This window comes from Pogona vitticeps, chromosome 5 (assembly GCF_051106095.1).
Source record: "Pogona vitticeps strain Pit_001003342236 chromosome 5, PviZW2.1, whole genome shotgun sequence".
Taxonomy (NCBI): domain Eukaryota; kingdom Metazoa; phylum Chordata; class Lepidosauria; order Squamata; family Agamidae; genus Pogona; species Pogona vitticeps.
In genome coordinates, this window is record NC_135787.1 from 112,056,364 (window position 1) to 112,075,075 (window position 18,712).

The 18,712-nt window shown below is 42.4% G+C and overlaps 1 protein-coding gene and 1 long non-coding RNA gene across 8 annotated transcripts in view; one reads left to right on the forward strand and one right to left on the reverse strand.

Moving 5' to 3' along the window:
• Positions 1 to 1,466: 1,466 nt before the first annotated feature.
• LOC144589505 (uncharacterized) lies at positions 1,467 to 2,294 on the reverse strand. The gene is made up of 2 exons (XR_013545660.1): positions 2,168 to 2,294; positions 1,467 to 1,526 (listed from the first exon to the last, which is right to left on the reverse strand). It is a non-coding gene; the product is annotated as an uncharacterized LOC144589505 (long non-coding RNA).
• A 929-nt stretch (positions 2,295 to 3,223) lies between these two features.
• Positions 3,224 to 18,712, forward strand: part of CACNA2D1 (calcium voltage-gated channel auxiliary subunit alpha2delta 1) — a 540,926-nt gene continuing 525,437 nt past the window's right edge. For 4 of the 7 annotated variants that reach the window (XM_073000730.2, XM_078394287.1, XM_073000729.2 and 1 more), the window contains exons 1-2: positions 3,224 to 3,976; positions 8,134 to 8,151. In XM_073000730.2, coding sequence (XP_072856831.1) covers positions 3,882 to 3,976; positions 8,134 to 8,151 — 113 coding nt within the window. In that variant the 5' untranslated portion in view covers positions 3,224 to 3,881. The remainder of the gene's footprint in view (positions 3,977 to 8,133; positions 8,152 to 18,712) is intronic. The other 3 variants (XM_078394285.1, XM_078394288.1, XM_073000733.2) reach the window with 1 other exon arrangement.

Sequence of the window (18,712 nt, forward strand, 5' to 3'; positions counted from 1 at the left end):
AAAATAAAGAGAAAAACTAGCTACAGCAATATAAATACTGTATATATCAAGACAGGTACTTCATATGCATGTGTCCCTTAAGATCCATTTGTCAGAAAGGCACTGTTGGAAGAGTACACTAGAGAAATGTCCCACCACGTTTCTGTACTCCCGAATGCTTGAATTCAGGTTGCTATTGTCTCCAAAACGTTGTCTTCTTAAATACATTTACATCGTCATCGTCATCATCATCGTCATCATCATCAACAACAACAACAACAACAAAAACAACAAAAACAACAGGAACCCAACAATGTGAATAGATAAAAATCTAAACCCTGGAATACACAGTAACAGAGTAGGACTAATGTATCCATGGGGATCCATTCCACAAATGCTTGAAACAGTGCACTCTTTATGTAACATACAAGAAGGTGGGACAAAGGCCACAAGAGGCAGGACAAAGGGCACAAGGCCCACTCCTTATATGTTGTATATAGGACTGCAATAAATCACCGATGAGTGTGGATACTGGGGTCCTACTGTTATACATAATGGTCACTACAAAAGAACTGTCCTTCCATTTTCTCAGCACATAAATTGATGCCTACTACTTAATAGCATTAGGGTCGGTACATGTTTGTGCTGTCTGAGAAATAAAAGTATCATGTCTAGAGATTGACACAAACTGGAAAACCGGTGGTTTGTAATGGTCTGTAGTTCATTGCTAACCATGAACCCCCAGAAAAATGAACCAGTTTGCAGTTTGTTTGTTTGGTTAATGTCTGGGGGGGGGGGGAACCTGCCTCCTCTTCCTGCTCTTCCACCTGCCCACCCCCTTCCCACTGCCTGTTGCCTTCCTACCTGGTTCTGCCACTGCTACTGCTGCCCTCTGCCCATCATTCTCAGAGACAGTAAGTCTGGTTTCTCTTCCAGGAGCCAGGCCTTCTGCTTCCGATCATACACCCACTTTTCAGTTTACTATTTGAGCAGCTGCATCCTTTTTGAGCTTTTTTGTTTTGACTTAATAAAGATATCATCTTGGTAAGGATTTGGGAAGTTCTTCAGTGCCAATATGGCTGTCCATTCTTTTGTTTGTTCCTAAAATTATGTTTGATGTGCTAAACTTACTAATACCTTTTTTTCACAAAATAGTTACAGATTTCTTGAGTTTGTTTTTCAGTGCTTTAAATTTTTGTTGCAAATAGAAATACAATTTGGACTCTTTAACAAACCTAAAATAATATAGTTTTCTTGCCAGTTTGTGAGAATCATAAGGGCTGAAGTTGAAAACAGAAGAAACCATTGATGTTATAGCGAAACAGAGAATGTTATTATGTGCTCTGAACAGAAATAGAAAAAGAATGAAAAAGGCATGCAACAGACAGCTGATAATTGTGAAAACCATTGTGTGGACGTCGGTTTCACCTGCAGTTTTTCTATAGCAAAATTCTGGGCTCTATTTCTTTTTTCTTTTTCTTTCTTTCTTTCTTTCTTTCTTTCTTTTTTTGCTATATTTCCAAACATGGTGCAGTTGTTTTAACATCCTGCAGAGAGTGAAGGAATTTGAACTGAGACAAACACAAGGAGTCAGAGGCTGCCTCCTGTCAAAGACCCAGCAAATCTCCAACCAGATCCCTGTACCAAGTACATGAAAATGTCATATTTGAAAGTTCCTTTCTGACATCAAGTCTTAAAAATATGCTTAGAGATCATGTTATAGAGGTAAAGGTTGAGTCGCATTAGTTGACCACCTTGTCTCAAATATTTTATTCTTACTTTGAAATAAATCAGCCCAGCCAGCCCACTCCTCTCATGATGACAGCTGGGCAGGCCTGACCTGAGGTGAGGGAACACCCCATTTTTCTGAATGGATGAATGATCACTGCATCCTAAGACAGGTGCTCCTAGTTCCGATTCTGCTATGGAAAGAAGGGCCTGCCTTCTGCCTGCATTCCCCTCCTGTTGTCTGTATGTTTGAATTCAGGCTTGCTTGCTCTGTGTGTATGTATCCGCTTTCACAATGCTTGTCAGCCTGAGTTCTTCTTACCAGTACTGTGTGTTCCACTACACCCATCCGAAGGGACACCAGCCCCATAGAGGTAATGCTAGGGACCAACATTCATTCCCCCCCCCCCCAAGGAGGCTTGTGGGAATAAATAAATGAAATGGTGAAGCTGATTTGCACCTGCTCATAGATGTAGGCCTTATCCCTGGTGGGTAAGACCTCAGCAGTGGGGTGCCTCTGTGACTCCGGAGGGGTTCCTGATGGCCTGTGAGAAGGCAAGAGAGACCAGGCGGTGATCAAGAAGAAGAGAGGGGGTGGCTCAGAAAAGGCGGCACCTCTTCTCCCATTTTGCTGCATGCCTTGGCGAGCACCTCACGGGTCCCGCTGGCCGGCCCTTTGCATTGCGTGCTGGAATGCAGCCCTACCTGGGCCCCCCTTTCCCGCCTAGCCTGAGAGTCCGCGGGCGATGCGAGGCGGGGAATTAGCCCAGAGGGGAGGGGAAAACCTGCCCTGCCTCGCCCAGTTGGAAACGAGCCCGCCATCCCCCTATCTCTGCTCTCCTCAAAAGTGCCACTCGGGACGTGGGACCCTCGTTCCTCACGCGAAGTCGCACTGCCCTGTGCACCTCAGGGAAGAAGGCCGCTCCCTCCCTGACAGACCTTATCCCAGAAAGCTGCCCTCGGAGGTGGGGCAACAGACCAGGAAAGGTCCCCCGGGCGGGAGACTTGGTCAGGCGAAGGGGAAGGGGGAGAAGTTGGGCGAGGAGAGAGGCTCCCTCCGCCGCGCCAACTCCTCTCGCCCACCGCCGCTTCTTCGCCATCACCGCGGCTCTGGACCAGAGGAGGCTGAGCGGGCTGAAGGGACAGACGTCTCCCTGAAAGCCCCAGCACGAAGAAAGAGCGCCCTGAACAATAACAAAACCCGCCTTCTCGCTCGCTCGCTCGCTCGGCTGCCTCTGGCACGCGCCGGGTGGGAAAGAGCGCGGCTGCCTTGACAAGCGCGGCGGCGGCGGCGGCGGCGAGGAGGCTGGAGAGGCACCGCCGGCCGCGTCCCGCCCTTCCTCCCCCGCCCTTGTCCCCAGAGAGCGGGAGCGAGAGACGTGGGGAGGGGAGGAAGGCGCGGGAAGGAGGGAGGCAGGGAGGGCTCAGACGCTAACTTTGGGAGTTTCCTTGGATTCCCTTGTATGGCGAAGCTCCTCTCCCCTAGGACTCCGCCGTCTCCCTTCCTACAGGAGCCTCTCTTGGGCGGCTACCCCTTTCTCCCCAGACCCTCTCGCTCTCTCTTCCAAGACAAGACGGAAATCTCTCTCTCCCCCACCCACCCCGACAACTCCCTCGCTCGGTCTTTCAATCGCCACCCCCCCACCCCCGACTCCCACCCCTCCCTCTTCTCCTCAACCCTCCCTCCCTCCGCAATCAGGGGAATAAATCAGGAACGGAAACACGCACACACGCGCACACACGGAGTGAGCCGAGATCTGTTACAAAAGTAGCCCTGATGGCGGCGGATCCGAGGAAGCTGAAGCTGCTGCCGGAGTAGCTGGGGCTCGCTCGCTCTCTTCTCCTGATTCTTCTCTCCCCTTCCCCCTCTCCACCCACAGATCTCGATCGCTTTCCTCCTCCCAGCCACCCCCAACGAGCCGCTGCCTGCCTCTGTCAAGCTGCCTGTGGCTTTCGACTGGAGCCCGGAGGAAGGCGAGGAGAGGGGCTTCGGCTTTGCGCCTCCACGATCTCTCCCCTTTTTATGATTAGCTGTTAAACTTTCTCTCGAGCCTCATCCTCATCCTCATCGCCGCCTGCCATCTCTCCCCCCCCCCGACCGCCATCCCCGCCACCATTCTTCTCCCTTCCTCCGGCACTTGTGGGCAAAGGGGCATCGATCTTCGATCAGGAAGATGGCTGCTGGCTGGTGGCTCTTCTGGAGCCTGACACTTTCCCAGTCCTTGGTGATAAACATCTCCGCGGAAGGGCCCTTCCCTTCTGCCACAACGTAAGTCCCACCTGAGTCCGGCAAGGGTTTGCTTGCGCTGTCTGTCGCTGGGGGAGCCGAGCCGGGTGGGTGGAGGAGATTTTCCCGGGGAAAGGGGGACAGTGGGAGGAGGAGGAAGGAGGAAGGAGGAGGAAGCAAAGGCAAAGAAGAGGCGGTGGACGGCCGGGCAGCGTGGAGAGGAGAGTCCAGGTTTGGGCTGAACGCCGAATCGAAGGGGGATCCAGAGCCCCGGTTCTGTTTTTTTTTTTTTTTTTTTTTTTTGGAGGGGGAAAGTGTCACTTGGTAGAACAGCGCAGGATGCTGCCGGCTTTTGGCTGCTCTGCAAAGGGCCTGCTTCTCCAGGATCCCTCGGAGCCCGGTCCTGCACTTTGCCCGGGATATTCCTGATCGCAGCCAACAGCATCTCGAAATAGACCTTCCCCAGCAGGGTCAGCTGTGCTCGGAGGAAAGTTTCTAGTTACATTCCCACCCCTGTGACTTAAAGGGCCATTTTAGCCCTACTGAGATTTAAAAAAAAAAGATTAAAGGAAATACTGATTTTGTGTGTCTTCCTGCACCTATTACATCCGTCTGTCTGTCTGTCCATCTATCCATCCTAAAAGGCCCTTGAACCATGGTTTTCTAAAATCATCACAGGTCTAAATTAGTTCCTAAGGCACCTCTCGGCTCCTTGCGAGCTGGATGTTTGCTCCTGTGCAACATGAATGTTTTGACAGTTCCAGGGTTTGTTTTATGTGTGTGTGGTTTTTATATGTATCTACGCATGTGCAAAACTAGAGCTGTGGTGAGGTGTGTGTCTGTTTTCCTTTTTTTTTTTTTACTGTGCTAAAATGAGATATAAGGTAGGCAAGTGTTTTTAATGTAGCATCCTGCTATATGAATTGATGAAGTATAGTTTACAAAGAACTGGATGCTATTTATGCCCATATTTGCTTTCTGTTGCGGTTTTGCATGAATGCAGGAGAACATCTTGAAAGCAGCAGACAGTTATTAGCATAAAACTTGCCCAAAGCAGAGCAAGGTTCACATCTAGAAACGAGGGCATAAATAAAAAAAATAAAGGCACAGTCTTGTTGTGTGAGGCTGTGGTAATAGTGAGAAAAGGGGGGGGGGAAATAACACTTCGGACAAATGACTTCCTTTGCTTTAGAAGTGAACTCTAGGTGATCACTTTTCTTTGAGCATCCGTGGGTGAACAACTGGCTGTTGACACATAGGAATGTAAGGACAGCACACACATACAAACACACTTACATTATTGGGAGAATCGAAAATACACTGCCTTTGTTCAGTCTGGAACACAGAAAAGAATTCACCGTAGTTATCACTGGTATTGTTTGCCAGTTAGCAAGTTGGCCATTCCAGTTAAGCTCATCTGTCTATATTTGTTTGCTTGGCTAGGTTACACTCATGGCCAGAAGAAGAAAGTTATGACAGAGCTGATCTTGAAATAGTTTGCCTTTTTAGAATGACTAAATGAAGTCAGCCTTACACTGGGGGACTTGCACTGTCACCCTCTCATTTCCTTAAGCTGGGATAGTAGTTGTTTCTGCCATTCTGAGACAAAAGCCTGTCCATTGTAACCCAGAAAGGCTCCTGCTAAGACCTGTTAGTCTTAAAACTAGCCGTGACACTCTTTTGTCTTTTTTGCCCCCCAAACGCAAACACTGGTAATAATTATAATTTAAATACCTATTTTTTAAAAAATTATATGATATGAAAGCACCAGTATTTGCTTCTGAATGTGAAGTATCTCGTTGTTCACTATTGATTGCTCAGACCTTCAGTTGAGAATCAACTGCAAAGAAAAAGGATACTTCACAAATTATTTAGATGTCTAGGCAAGACTAAAAAAAACAGCATTATTTTCCAGTCATATTTATAATTAGAGATAGTAATGTAAGGATAGGAAGCACGGCTGGACTTAGCTGCTGCAAGACAGGGAGCTAGGAATGTCTGCTGTTGTTCAGAACCAAATGCGGTTGGTGTCAAGTATCCTACATAGTTGCCTCATTGAATGAACTGCTTTACCTCTGTTCCTAACATGTGCTATTCGTGATAAAGCTGTCCTGTAAGAATATTGCTTGATTTTTAAAAGGCAAAGAAAGGAGAATTATGCTAGAGATGAGTGTGCTTTTTTTAAAAAAAGTAACCAACTGGGGGGAAAAAACAGGTTTAGCTAGAAGGTGTCTTAGATTGTTTTGTAATAATTAGCTGAATTTTATTCACCTTTGTGAAACAAATCTAGTCAAATTCAGGGTATGTGCTAATAAGTAAAGAATTAAATATGGGAAGAAAAAATTGAGAAGCTATGGTCCAGATATTTACAGCTATTTCTTATTACTACATTTTTATATATTGACATATACATACCTGTTTCCTTTAATTATTATATTTGAAATATACATTCCATTAATCCAGTTTTTCATTTAAAATAGTATGGGTTGGGAAGGTGTACCTCTAAGAACAAATATTTAATACTAACCAACTCTTTAGAATTGGCCACGTCTGTGTTCTAATGTTGTTGCCTAATGTAAGTAAGCATTTTCTTAAAACACCTGTCTTTTGTCTACAAAGATGTATTCAGACACATTTTCAAGGATAAGATATTTTGTCAATTATAATATTGATTAAAATTGCTAAAAGCTATCTGATTCAATAGTAATTCCTCAGCCAATCTGATTTTAAAAATCTTTTCCTGGAATTTTTACCATACACAGTAGAGCAACTATTGTGTTTCAATGTGAATAGCTCTATATAGCATCTATGTGTCCGATTGCTAGAATGACATGCAAGCTAAACTTTTATATGCTACATATGTAAGTACTGGTGAAACATGTCCTGAAATGTCTGTAGAAAAGAGAACAAGCATAGCTTTTATTATTTAAAAAAATTAGGTTTTGAAATTGAAATACATTTCAATTTAATATAAAAAGAATACTTGATCAGAGACAAAAGAATGCCTCTTTGCCTTTTACCTTTAATTTGAACAATTTTGTCCAAGCAATCATAAATGTATGATATGTTTCATGAACTGGGGATTGAATTTTTCAGATTTCATTGGTACCTTGCTTTTGTGTGTCCTTTTTGTTGTTCCTGTTCTTGTATCTACCAACATACATAATTAATGTTATTTTTCGTATCTTACACATTGCATTTAAGGAATTGATTTGGAAAATGAGCTTGAGGCATATCTTGTTGCTTTGAATTTTTAGGATCCATTCAAGATCAGTGAAACTAGAAATGCCTCTTCTCAAACAGGCTAGATCTGTGCCTGAATCTGTTAAGAAATGTATACTGAAAAGAGGCATGGCGCTGGATGCATTTTGTTATCCACAATAATCTTACACTTAATTTGCTAGAACAGGATTATTCTGGTGTATTGATATAGAACATGAGGTCTTTAAGTCATCCCCCTTGCAGGACATTTTAACTCACAAGTGTGATGATATTACTGTATATTATTTGGTGTTACACAAATGAGACATTTGGCTCACTTAGCATTATGTAAATGTACAGGCTGCTGATATAAATACATTGGCAACTATATGCTGTTATACCATGCATTTAGTTCTGAAATAAGTATATCTTAAATTGAGTAAGACACTGCTTAATAAGAGTACATAGAAGGGAGCAGGTAACAGTATGCCTAGAGTAAAATTGTAAGATACTGTTGCTATGAAATGTTGGATCCTAGAAATCAAAGATATTTCAAATACTTTCAAAGTACGTAGTTTTTTATAGATTATAATTTGTTGAACATGCATGCATTGAATAACTTTCCTTGGATGGCTTGTGTAGTAGACACAATCCTGTACTGTAACGGTTAATCACTGAGAAGAGCCCTATCTTAATTGGATGAAGTCTTGGGCAGCCAAAATACTGTATGTATTTAACATAGGCGATTGGGAGAAACCATGCTTCTCCCAATCACCTATGTTAAATGTTACTCTTAGTCATAAAGTGCATCATTCAAGGCATTCAATCCCTCATGGTTAAAATATGACAGTTCATGAGGTGTGCATCATAGTACTGATCAATCATGTTTCTTCTTTGTTTGGCTGGCTGTTCTGGTGACAGACCTGTTGCATTGTATGTGTGAGTTTGAGGTGAAAAAAAAAGTTACAATGTTGACCAAACATTATGTTTATCTTTAGGGAAATGACCAAGGAAAGGTAAGCAGTGGTATTTTTGCATCTTCTGTTATGCTCTTGGGTGGTAACTGTATATTTTTCTAACAGCTGCTATGTTTAGTGCTGCATAATATTTAAGATGGCAACGTTTTGTCACTAATGCAATTTCAGCTGAAACACATCAGTACTAACATGCAGATATGTTGCGGAAGATAAGTTTTTTTATTGCTGTAGCAAATCTGTTGGTACTCAGATGGCAGAGAATTTCCCAGCCCCACATTTCACTGAAAATAATTTAGGCTACTACAGTATCTTGTCACCCCTTGATTTTTATCATACTATTTCCAGAATGGTTTCATTTCCATCTGAAGACTTAGCAGCCAGAAAGTATGAAATAGCATTTTTTTCAATAACACACTTCATAGGCTGTTTACATGTTCACGTATCCATGTTCACATCATATCCTAAGACCTGCTTTTGGTCATTAAGACAGTAGGAAAGCCTCTAAATATTTTGATTGATTGATTGATTGATTTAGTCTATTCATTATTTATTAATTTTAAAAATTAATAATCAGTATATTGGATTTTAAAGCTTGCCTAAGGATTCTTCTAATTAGGGTTGCTATATTTTAGAGTCCAAACCAGGGTAGCTTAATTATTACACATTATGCAAATTTGTCAGTCATACAAACCATGTCATAGATTGGGAAAGTGGGGTTAGACACCCTTATTTCCCCCACTTTTCAAATTTCAAATAATCTTTTAGAGTTCCTTTCCAGCAGGAAACCAGGTTGCTGGGGTTTCCTTATATTACATGTGAAAGAATGCATTTAAATTCCCAAGGACAAAATAAAAATTAAGACACTTATAGAAGATATTTAAGGCTGTAGTCCTGTAGACATTTTTTTGACAGTAAGCCCCACTGAAAACAATGGATCTTACATTTGTGTAAACATGCATGGGGCTGTTAATTAGACTAACTCTCACCCCATTTGCAAATATTGCAATGTGCTTCACAATCTGCTGTTCTTTTTTTCTGTGCATGGAAATGCCATGTTATATTTCTTACTCTGCTGCTTTCTCCTCACTTTTTTTGTTATTTTTTAGGATGGTACTTTTGATTTCTGAGAGATATGGTCACCACTTAGTGGGAGAAGAATGAGTTTCTAAGCTTTATGCAGACTTTTTTTTTTGCCCAGCTCTTTTACAACACAATCAGTTATTCTTCCCTGTTCATCACATTTAGGCACCAGTGGTTAGAGACTTGATTGTGGGGAGGGGTGGGACACAAAATCTGAGATTAGCAGGGAGTGGAAAATATAGGACCAGAGGGATCATTAAGTCAGAGTTTGGCAATTAATTTAGAAACTCATAAGGCTTCCCTGTGTACCCTGTTTTTGTACATGATAAAACATGGATCTGGAAACCTTAGCCTTTTCTAACTCCAAGAGAAAACCATTGCTAAAAGGGAAAGGTAAATATTTATATGAACTTTTCTGCAAATGTGAGGCAGTAGCCTCCAGTGCTTTAAGGTGCTGGGTGCCGTAATAAGTATTTGTGCCTCTTAGGAAGGAATCTGTGTGAAACAGAGGCCAGTGAGTGTGCTTAAGAGCTACAGGCAAAGTTTAGAGTTGAACCTGTTGCATCACAAACTCTCCGAGATAGGAATAGATTCGATACTCATGGCAGAGATAGAAAAAGCCAGGTGTGAGGTGCTGCTTCATTTTAAGGAATTTGGGAAGAGAGAGAAGTAATGATTTGCCATGACAAACACGCAGTGGGTATGTGGCTGCATGTAGTTCAGTGGAGCATGAGGCTATTGCATGCAACTGAGTGCTCATTTTGGCTGGAAGAAATTTAGAGTGGGAGCAATTGAGGTGCATTGACCTCTGCTGTCACCCAAGTGCTCTCTTTCTCTCTCTCTCTCTCTCTCTCTCTCTCTCTCTCTGTGTGTGTGTGTGTGTGTGTGCGTGCGTTTGTGTGTTTATGTTAGCATTTTGTACTAAGATCCAAACCGGTGATTACCAGAAAGTGATTGATTCTGCCCAGTGATCATATGTAATCCTCGAAGGCTTTCACAGCTGGGATCTGATGGTTGTTGTGGGTTTTTTTGGGCTCTTTGGCCGTGTTCTTAAGAGCACAGACAGGAGTTCTGACTCCTGTCCTCTGAAGATGCCAGCCACAGAGACTGTCGAAATGTTAGGAAGAACAACCTTCAGAACACGGCCAAAGAGCCCGAAAAACCCACAACAACCATTGATTATATGTAACTTCAGCTGCAACATTTTAAAGAAGAACCCACAAGGTTGTTTTTATAGTTTTGGGGAAATGCAGGTGGGAGAGTGGGCAGGGGGCTGCGAGGATGAATGCGGCAGTGGCACTGGGGGAGGATTGATTAATTCGTTCTTTTAAATGGCTTTTTGCAAGCAAATCACACCCTCTGAGTTCTCTTTTTCCTTCCTGCAGATGGGAAAGAATAGCAAACACAGAGTTGTAAAAAATCCTCAGTTTGGAGGGATGTAAGATGCAAAATTTTTCCCAAGGAACTGTATTGGGGTCGATGCTTCTTAGCTTCTTCATCTGCGATCTTGAGTTGGTCTTGGCCACTGAAATGGCCAAATTTGTGAATGGCAGACTATTTTGTTTGCTATGAAAAGAAAGAGAACGACTCTAAATAGTTTTCTTCAGTGTGGGCAATTAAGAATAGCAAATGCAATTCAATGTAAGCAAGTATTAAGTGATGTCCATAATGGCAAAATAAATCCTTCCTTAACATATAGACTGGTGTGGGCTGAAGCTGGAAATAAAAGTTGCATTTAGGATTGTGATGAATAGTTTGATGCAAACATCAGTAAAGCATAGGGTTATCTGTGAAAAAGAAGTATTCCATATTGTGGATCATTAGGAAAGTAATTAAAAGCAAAATGACTATATGCCTATGTTGCAACAAGAGGCAGAATGCTATTTCTAGTTGTGGGCACAACACTTCCCATTCTGCAGCTGGAAGAGTGGAGAAAAGAGCAAGTTAAAAGATCAGGGGGAGGGAGAACAATTCCTTTAAGAGAAGCAGTTGCAATATTTGAGGCTAATTACTTAACAAAGGAGGTGAATAGGGGAAGACAGTAGAGCCATATAAAATTATGCACAATGTAGAGATAAGGGGTAGAGAGATGTTTTCTTCCTCTCCTGTAATACTGGACCCTGGGGTCGTGTGGGATGGGAGATTCTGCAGAACAGAATTCAAGGAGTATGGATTCAGCACTAATGTACAAAAGATTTCTATGGGGTTCAACAGAAACACAGCTGATATGTATTAGATGAATGAATGGATGCATGCATGGATGATATATACAGGCTTTCTCCTAATAGTCCAGTGTGCTACTGTGTGCATTAAGAAAAACAGCAGCAGAGTCTTAAGTTAAATGGCAGTGTTAGCAATGTGTGACTCCAGTTGTAGTTGGCCTGTAACTCCCATGCTCCATGATTCTGGTTACAGCTGATGAGAGTTTCAGTCTCACTGCAGCTGGAAGGCCATATGTTCCCCACTCCTGCTGCACAGGAGTTCTCTGTGTGAATGCTTTCTGTACCTGTATTGTATATGGACTGTGTCTTTTGAAAGAAACATGGACAGTGCTGATAATCTTTCTCCAAATGTGTAATGTGGCTTTAAGTGATTCAGCCATTGTTACCTGTTGCTTTAAAAACTTTTCTCCAAAGCAGTTGCACCATATTTAAATTGATTCTAGGATTATTGCGAATGATCAGTCATTAAATAGTTCCTTGGATGGAAATTGCATCATAAAACAATGATTGTTCAACTTTGTGAACAATGAATTGTCATTTTCTGGTGAGATAATGTATCATTGGAATAGGTGATTTATCTCTACAAATGGGAGAGCGATAATCAGCCTCTTAACTTGTCCAGTTGAATCAAATAAATTGCTTGAGCCATTAAAAAGTATTTGCTAAAAGGTAACCTCATTGTTTGGCACAGGAACTTGTTGCCAGTCTGTGAAGCCTGTTGCATAAGGTTTGTTCTATGAAATAAGAATTGTTAATAGATATCCAGTTGCAGTACTTCAGGTGGTTGACATGATGATAACTTTGTAGCATTATGCTTTCAAAGTCATTTGGGTAAGGTATACCCTCATTTTCTCCCGTTGCTTTCTCAGTCTTTCCCCTGAACTCTTTCAGACAGAATTTGGTGCTGGTCCTGGACTGAAAAAGAAAATCAAAACTGTCATAGTAACACTGGTTGTCTCCTCCAGGTGCAAATTATTATTAGGGGAATATGACCTTATTGATTACTTTAAACCCTTTTCTGTTTGCTACATACAGTAATTGGCAATTAAGGCAGTTAACAGTACAGTACTAAAATTCAAGTAGGAAAAAAAATGCAGTTCAAATGTAAAAAACAGATCACAAACATACGTAGTTAAAAGCGCATCACTGGCAAAGAAATAATGGTGCCACAGCCCTTCTGAATAAAAAGGTTTTTGCTAGGAATGTGTATGTGGGTGTGGGTGTGCTTAGCTTTCCAGGGAGTTGCAGAGCCTGAGAGCAGCCACTGAGAAGGCACCCCCCTCACTTCCTACCAAATATGGTTGGTATTCACAGTGCTCCAACAGTGTCAAGAAAGAGAGGATGGCCTCCCCAAAGATCTGAACCAACCAGACACTTTACATAGGAGTAACTGGTCTATCAAGTGGCCTGGTTACCTACAGCTTTATGTTACCTACAGCTTTATGAGTAGTATCCAGCTCTTTAAATTGTGCTTGGAAAGAAAACAGTACTCAGTAAAACTGTTGCATCAACGGAGTCTCATGCTGGCAGCAGCCACTGGTCAACAGTTTGACCATAGGATTTTGGAGGTCTCTGAACACTTTTTCAAAGGCAGCCCCATATGGAGTGCTAACACCAAGTCCTGGATAGTATGTAAACAAGACATGACTACATGTGCCACATTGGTTGGTTCTGACATCTCCAGGAATGAGCATAGTGAGTGGCCTACATTTCATTGTGTATGAATGCTGCTGGTCACAGTCAAAAGCTGAACCTTCGGATTCAGGGCTGTATCCACTAACAGATGTTGAATCCCCATTCCTTGGTCTGTACCTTTTGCCTTATTTACTTTATTGGTGTCCCCTCTTACAGTTCATTACTGATATAAGACAAAAGATTCAGAGCAAATACAGATTTGGATGTAGAGAAGAGGGATGTTTGGCAGGAGGGAACTGTTAGCATTGAGATGGTGCAAAACCTCCAGACTTGAAATAATGTTTTCCAATGGATTAATGTGCATATTAAATAATTGTTATCATGTGTCATCAAGTCAAGTCCGACTTATAGCAAACCTTTCTGAGATTTTCTGGGAATAAAGTACTCAGAAGTAGTTCATCATTCCTTTCTAGCAAAATGGAGCTTGAAGAATACTATCCACAGTATCCCCTGAGGCCACCTTCTGAATGTGCCCTTCTAGAAGGGACTAGAGATGGGCATGAACTGCAGTTTGGTGGTTTGGCCCAGTTTGGTATTCTGTGGGCACCATGCACTCCCCTCTCCTGCCTCCTCTACATGCTCACCCATTTCCTGGGAGAAACATGCTTCCCTCCCCACCTCCTCGGAGTGACTTCTCACTCGTTGATTACAGTGCATGCTTCCCTGCTCGACCTCCCCCAGCAGCTGCCCACTCAGACAAGGAGATGGGTTAGGAAAGCCTGCAGTGCTGCCTTTGAGTGGGCAACTGCTGGAGGAGGCGGAGGAAGGAAGCCTGTGCTATGATTGGTGAGTTGGCAGTTGAGCTGAGGCGACGGAGGGGGAAAACATGCCTCACCAAGCAAATGGGAGAGCATGCAGACATCTATAGAAAGGACCATAGCCAAGTCTCGAAGTCTCCTCTTAGACAGGCAACTCAGAAGAGTACCATTGTTGAAGGTATCAAAATCCATGAAGATCCAACCGGACCAAGAGGAACACATTCCTTCTGTTCAGTTCTCAGTGTGGATTATCCACCAAGATGAGTAGTGAGGACTATTTCTCATAACATCTGGCATATAACATTTTAGACTGAATCATCTAAATCAGTGTGTGAAACAGAGGCCAGCTCGAAATTATCCATCTCACCCAGAACTGCTGGTGAGGCTAGACTGCATGCTCCAACATCTTTCTCAAGAACCAGATATAAAGGATGACTACAAATTTTCCAGTATGGAAATGAAGGTCTTAGCAGTATCTCATATAAGTAAAATGAAACTACACATTGTTGGAGAGGGTTACTAATTTGAGTCTCTCCCACTGGTCAAATGGGGATGGGTGAGTAGATCTTTAAGACAGGGAGGACAAGTGAAGCTCACAAGTGGTGGGTCTCACCTCTCTCAAAATCATGCCCATGTCCTCAGGCTAGATGAATCGAAATTGGAATTGCATAAGCACAAAGGAATGTTTCAGTCAATGGATTTCTATCAAATATAGCATCAAATGCACAATATATGCTTCCAGCTGGTCATTATTTATTTAAAATTATATTTGTACCCTGCCTTTCCACTACAAAATAGTAATCATGGTTTACAGTCATCCCTGCATTGTCCTATTATAGCTGAATATATACATCTCGTGTTTGAAATATGGGACTGGAGGTCCATCGTCCCCATGCCTTGTCAGCACTTCACTAAGTATACCTTCCTCATGCTTTGAAAACTGTAATAGTTTTACTGTTCCAAGTGAGTGGCATGGAGACATGTTCTGTTCTGCAGTGCTTTATTTCTCCTTTTCCCAAAATGTTGATTTTCAACTATAATTGTTGATTGGGCTACTCCTTCCTCCAAGGATGATAGGAAGAAACAGGAACTGGGTATTGGTTGCTTCTTGCATAATTTTCACTATTTATTTACAAGGATGTTAATGAGTTTACGAAAGAGAGTGACATTATATGGCATTAACAAATCAGGGAGCTTTTGCATTAATTACAGTAATCCGGTTGCCTGTTTTTGAAGCTCCATATAAAACATGCTTAGAATTAGTTCATAGAAATATTATAAAGTATATATTTCTCTGATGCCCCCACTTCATTCACACATATTTAGTCTGGTCAACACTTAAAGGTTCCCCTTGACAATTTTTGTCCAGTCGTGTCCGACTCTAGGGGGCGGCGCTCATCCCGCTCTTCAAGCCATAGAGCCAGCGTTTGTCCGAAGACAATCTTCCGTGGTCACATGGCCAGTGTGATTTAGACACGGAACGCTGTTTACCTTCCCACCGAGATGGTACCTATTTATCTACTCGCATTTGCATGCTTTCGAACCGCTAGGTTGGTGGGAGCTGGGACAAGCAACGGGCGCTCACTCCGTCACGTGGATTCGATCTTACGACTGCTTGGTCTTCTGACCCTGCAGCACAGGCTTCTGCGGTTTAGCCCACAGCGCCACCACGTCCCACTCTGGTCAACACTTACGTAATAAATATTGGCTGTGATAAAGCACAGTGTTTCCAAATATTGATTGAGACATTTTTCCTAACAAATATTTTAAAACCACCATTCTGAGGAATGATGTTATAAGCGGTGATACTGACTTATTTTGTGTGTGAAGTGAGCTTAATAAAGGCAGAGGGACTTTCTGGGTATACCCCCCACTTCCTTGTTAGACTGGAAATAGACAGTCCCTACTCCCAACCCTCAGTTGTAGTCGTTGGCTATCTCTAGCCTAGCAGCTGATGCTACTGAATATCATTTGCCCTGCCCAGTTTCCTATTGTTTGGCTTTTAATATAAAAAGTAGAAGCCAAATAGTGATTACACAAGTGTGATTTATATCATTTGAGGTTGCAATCTTTGCTGCAGCAAGGTTTGGCTATAAGATGGTACCAGAGCTTTTAATGGAAAGTCCGGTTGCTAGGAGATGGTGCCATGAGCCTGGGCCTTTTAAATCTGAGGGAGGAGTTCATTTGGTAGCGTTTTCAAATGCAGGCATTGTATTGCATTTCTCTTTTATCTAAACTTTCTCTTGAGGGAAGAACACCACTATCCTGAGTTTCTGTTTTGCTGAGAGGATAAAAAGGTTTGTTTGTTTCTGACTGGACTCACCGAATACTACTTCAGAGTTGCCTTTTATTTGTTGCTGGAGAACATGATCTAGCCATGATCTTTCCTCTCTCTCTCTCTCTCTCTCTCTCTCTCTCTCTCTCTCTCTCCTTCCCCCCTCTCTGTGTGACATATATGTGGGAAGTCTGATTCATCAGCTTCATATACAAAGCAGAAGCTTTTTATAGAGAAAGTGAAATAGTGCTGTCATACCTGCTTCTCTCCGAAGGATGATTGGAGGCCTGGGGAATTTCAGAGTGTAAATCCTGGTAGTTGTAGGCAGATTGCAGAAGTAAGCCTAATTGCACTTAAACCTGGAGAGAAAATGCAGCAGAAAATGACAGCACATACCTTGAGAAAGGCGAAGGCTGGTAGTGTAGGCTACTTCAAGCCTACTCAAGTCATGAAGCAGAACACAGCCCAATGGGCTTGGAGGCAGCAAACTCAGGAGAATTATGAAGCCATTGTAGGCTGCAGTACATGCTTGGTATTCAGCCACCCCCTTCTTTTATTCTATACCTCCTGCATAAAAGGCTGTCTGAGTGACAGAGATTAGTTTCTTATGCTGTAAGCACTGCAGTATGCGGATGTTTTAAAAACATGTTGACATAGAGTGTTCCGTGTGTCTACCTGCAACTGTACCATTAGGCTGCAAACCTAAAAACCAAGGGCAGTGTGACTTCCACTCCCCATCAACTGTGTTGGCTAGGATACTGAGAGTTGGAGGGTTGTAACATTAGGAGAGCCACATGGTCCCTACCCCAATGAATATTAGGGAGTAAGTCCCATTGAACCTAGTGGACCGTACCTCTGGGTAGATGAACATAGGATTCTGCTCTTAATTGGTCACACTAGTGTTCCTGAAATAAGGCTGCACAAATGTGTCTAGCATATATCCCTTTGCTTCATTGCATTCAGCCATGTTTACACCCATAATGTTATCTGCACTTGGGAAACTGTTCAGAAGGTTAATGAGTCCGAACAGACAATTCCTGGTAGTGCAAAGAGGGAAAGCAATTACTCTGCAGTATGTCTAGACAGCAGTTTATACATTGCTTCTGACTGATCTGGATTTAGCCCTCCGTAGGCAAAAAGGGCTACAAAATTCATGTCATTTTTCACAAGTGACTCTTAAAATTTACTCTCCCCCATATGCTGTTTAAAAGGTGGTGGCATGTTTTTGCCTTCCACTGCAACAATTCCAGTTTGCAGAGGTTTCGAAGAGAAGCAGAAAGGGAAGAGGAAGAGGGAAACTGTTGTAAGTTCAAAGACAAAAAACGAAGGGAGCAACAGAAACCAGCACATTCCTGCCATTGCCTTTCTGATTCAGTTCCTTTTCCTTCCTAAACCAGAGTCCTGTAGCCAGATTGGTTGTTTGTGTCTTTCGGGTTCCCATCTCTACATTCCAAGCATGTCTGAAATGTTTCTAAACATTTTGAACTTCAAAGGTTTATAGGATTATTGTACGGATCAGTCAAATAATCTATGTGAAGTGTGTGGGACACTTGAGCGGGAGCCTCTGTTTCCATGCTAAGAACTGCAGTGAATTCAACAGCAGTGATCAATTCCATGTTAATTTAATAAAGGTAGTTTAATCTGAAAACAGAGTTTGAGTGATTTTTAAAAATCTTTTAAAGCAGGGTAAGAAATAATTTAGGCTATGCCAAGAGTCCCATCTCAAGCATCCAGAGTATCTGCAAGAATGAGTGAATGGGTGGATGCATCCCTGTGCTTGTTCATCCACATGCTATGAGAGCATCCATGCATACAGCTGTACATTCAGGGATGCCTTGTACCTATATTCTCCTGGCTGCATGAGATCAGAGTGTTTCTTGCTACAAGTTCATTGTACACACAAAGCCAAGCAAAAAGCCACACAAGCACTGGAAAGAGTTAAGATCACCAATCCCAACATGTGTAACCTGTCTACAAATTTTAAGTAATAGCCTTTGACCTTTAGATAACAACAGTCGAGTTGATCAGGAACGAGATCTCATTCTGAGCATAGTTAGATGGATGAGTTTCTAGAGGAATCTGTTTAAAGTTTCTTTGCACGCCATTCTGACTGTACCAGCACCAATAGAGACCTCCCTCTGGAGGATAAAAAGATGTGAAAAATAAAATATATTATTTATATAACACATAGGGGAATAGTAATGTATCATGGAGGAAACCATGCATGATTATCAGATGTAGTCTTTTATCTTCTCTTTAAATGATGAGCCCTCTTTCACATCCGATGGTTGCTTCTGTGCTGGTGTTCAGTGTCTAGGAAAAATAAGATGGCTGGCTGCTAAAAGCCATGGTAAATGATGCTTTGATTAATCCTGTAAGATGCCTTGTAATATACTCACTTTTAAAACCATGAATCCCACTAAAAGTTAATAATGATACTTTGTAAGAAGAGAATGGATATCTAGCATAGGTAAAGGTTCCCCTTGACATTTAGTCCAGTTGTGTCCGACTCTAGGGGACGGTGCTCATCCCTGTTTCCAAGCCATAGAGCCAGCGTTTGTCTGTAGACA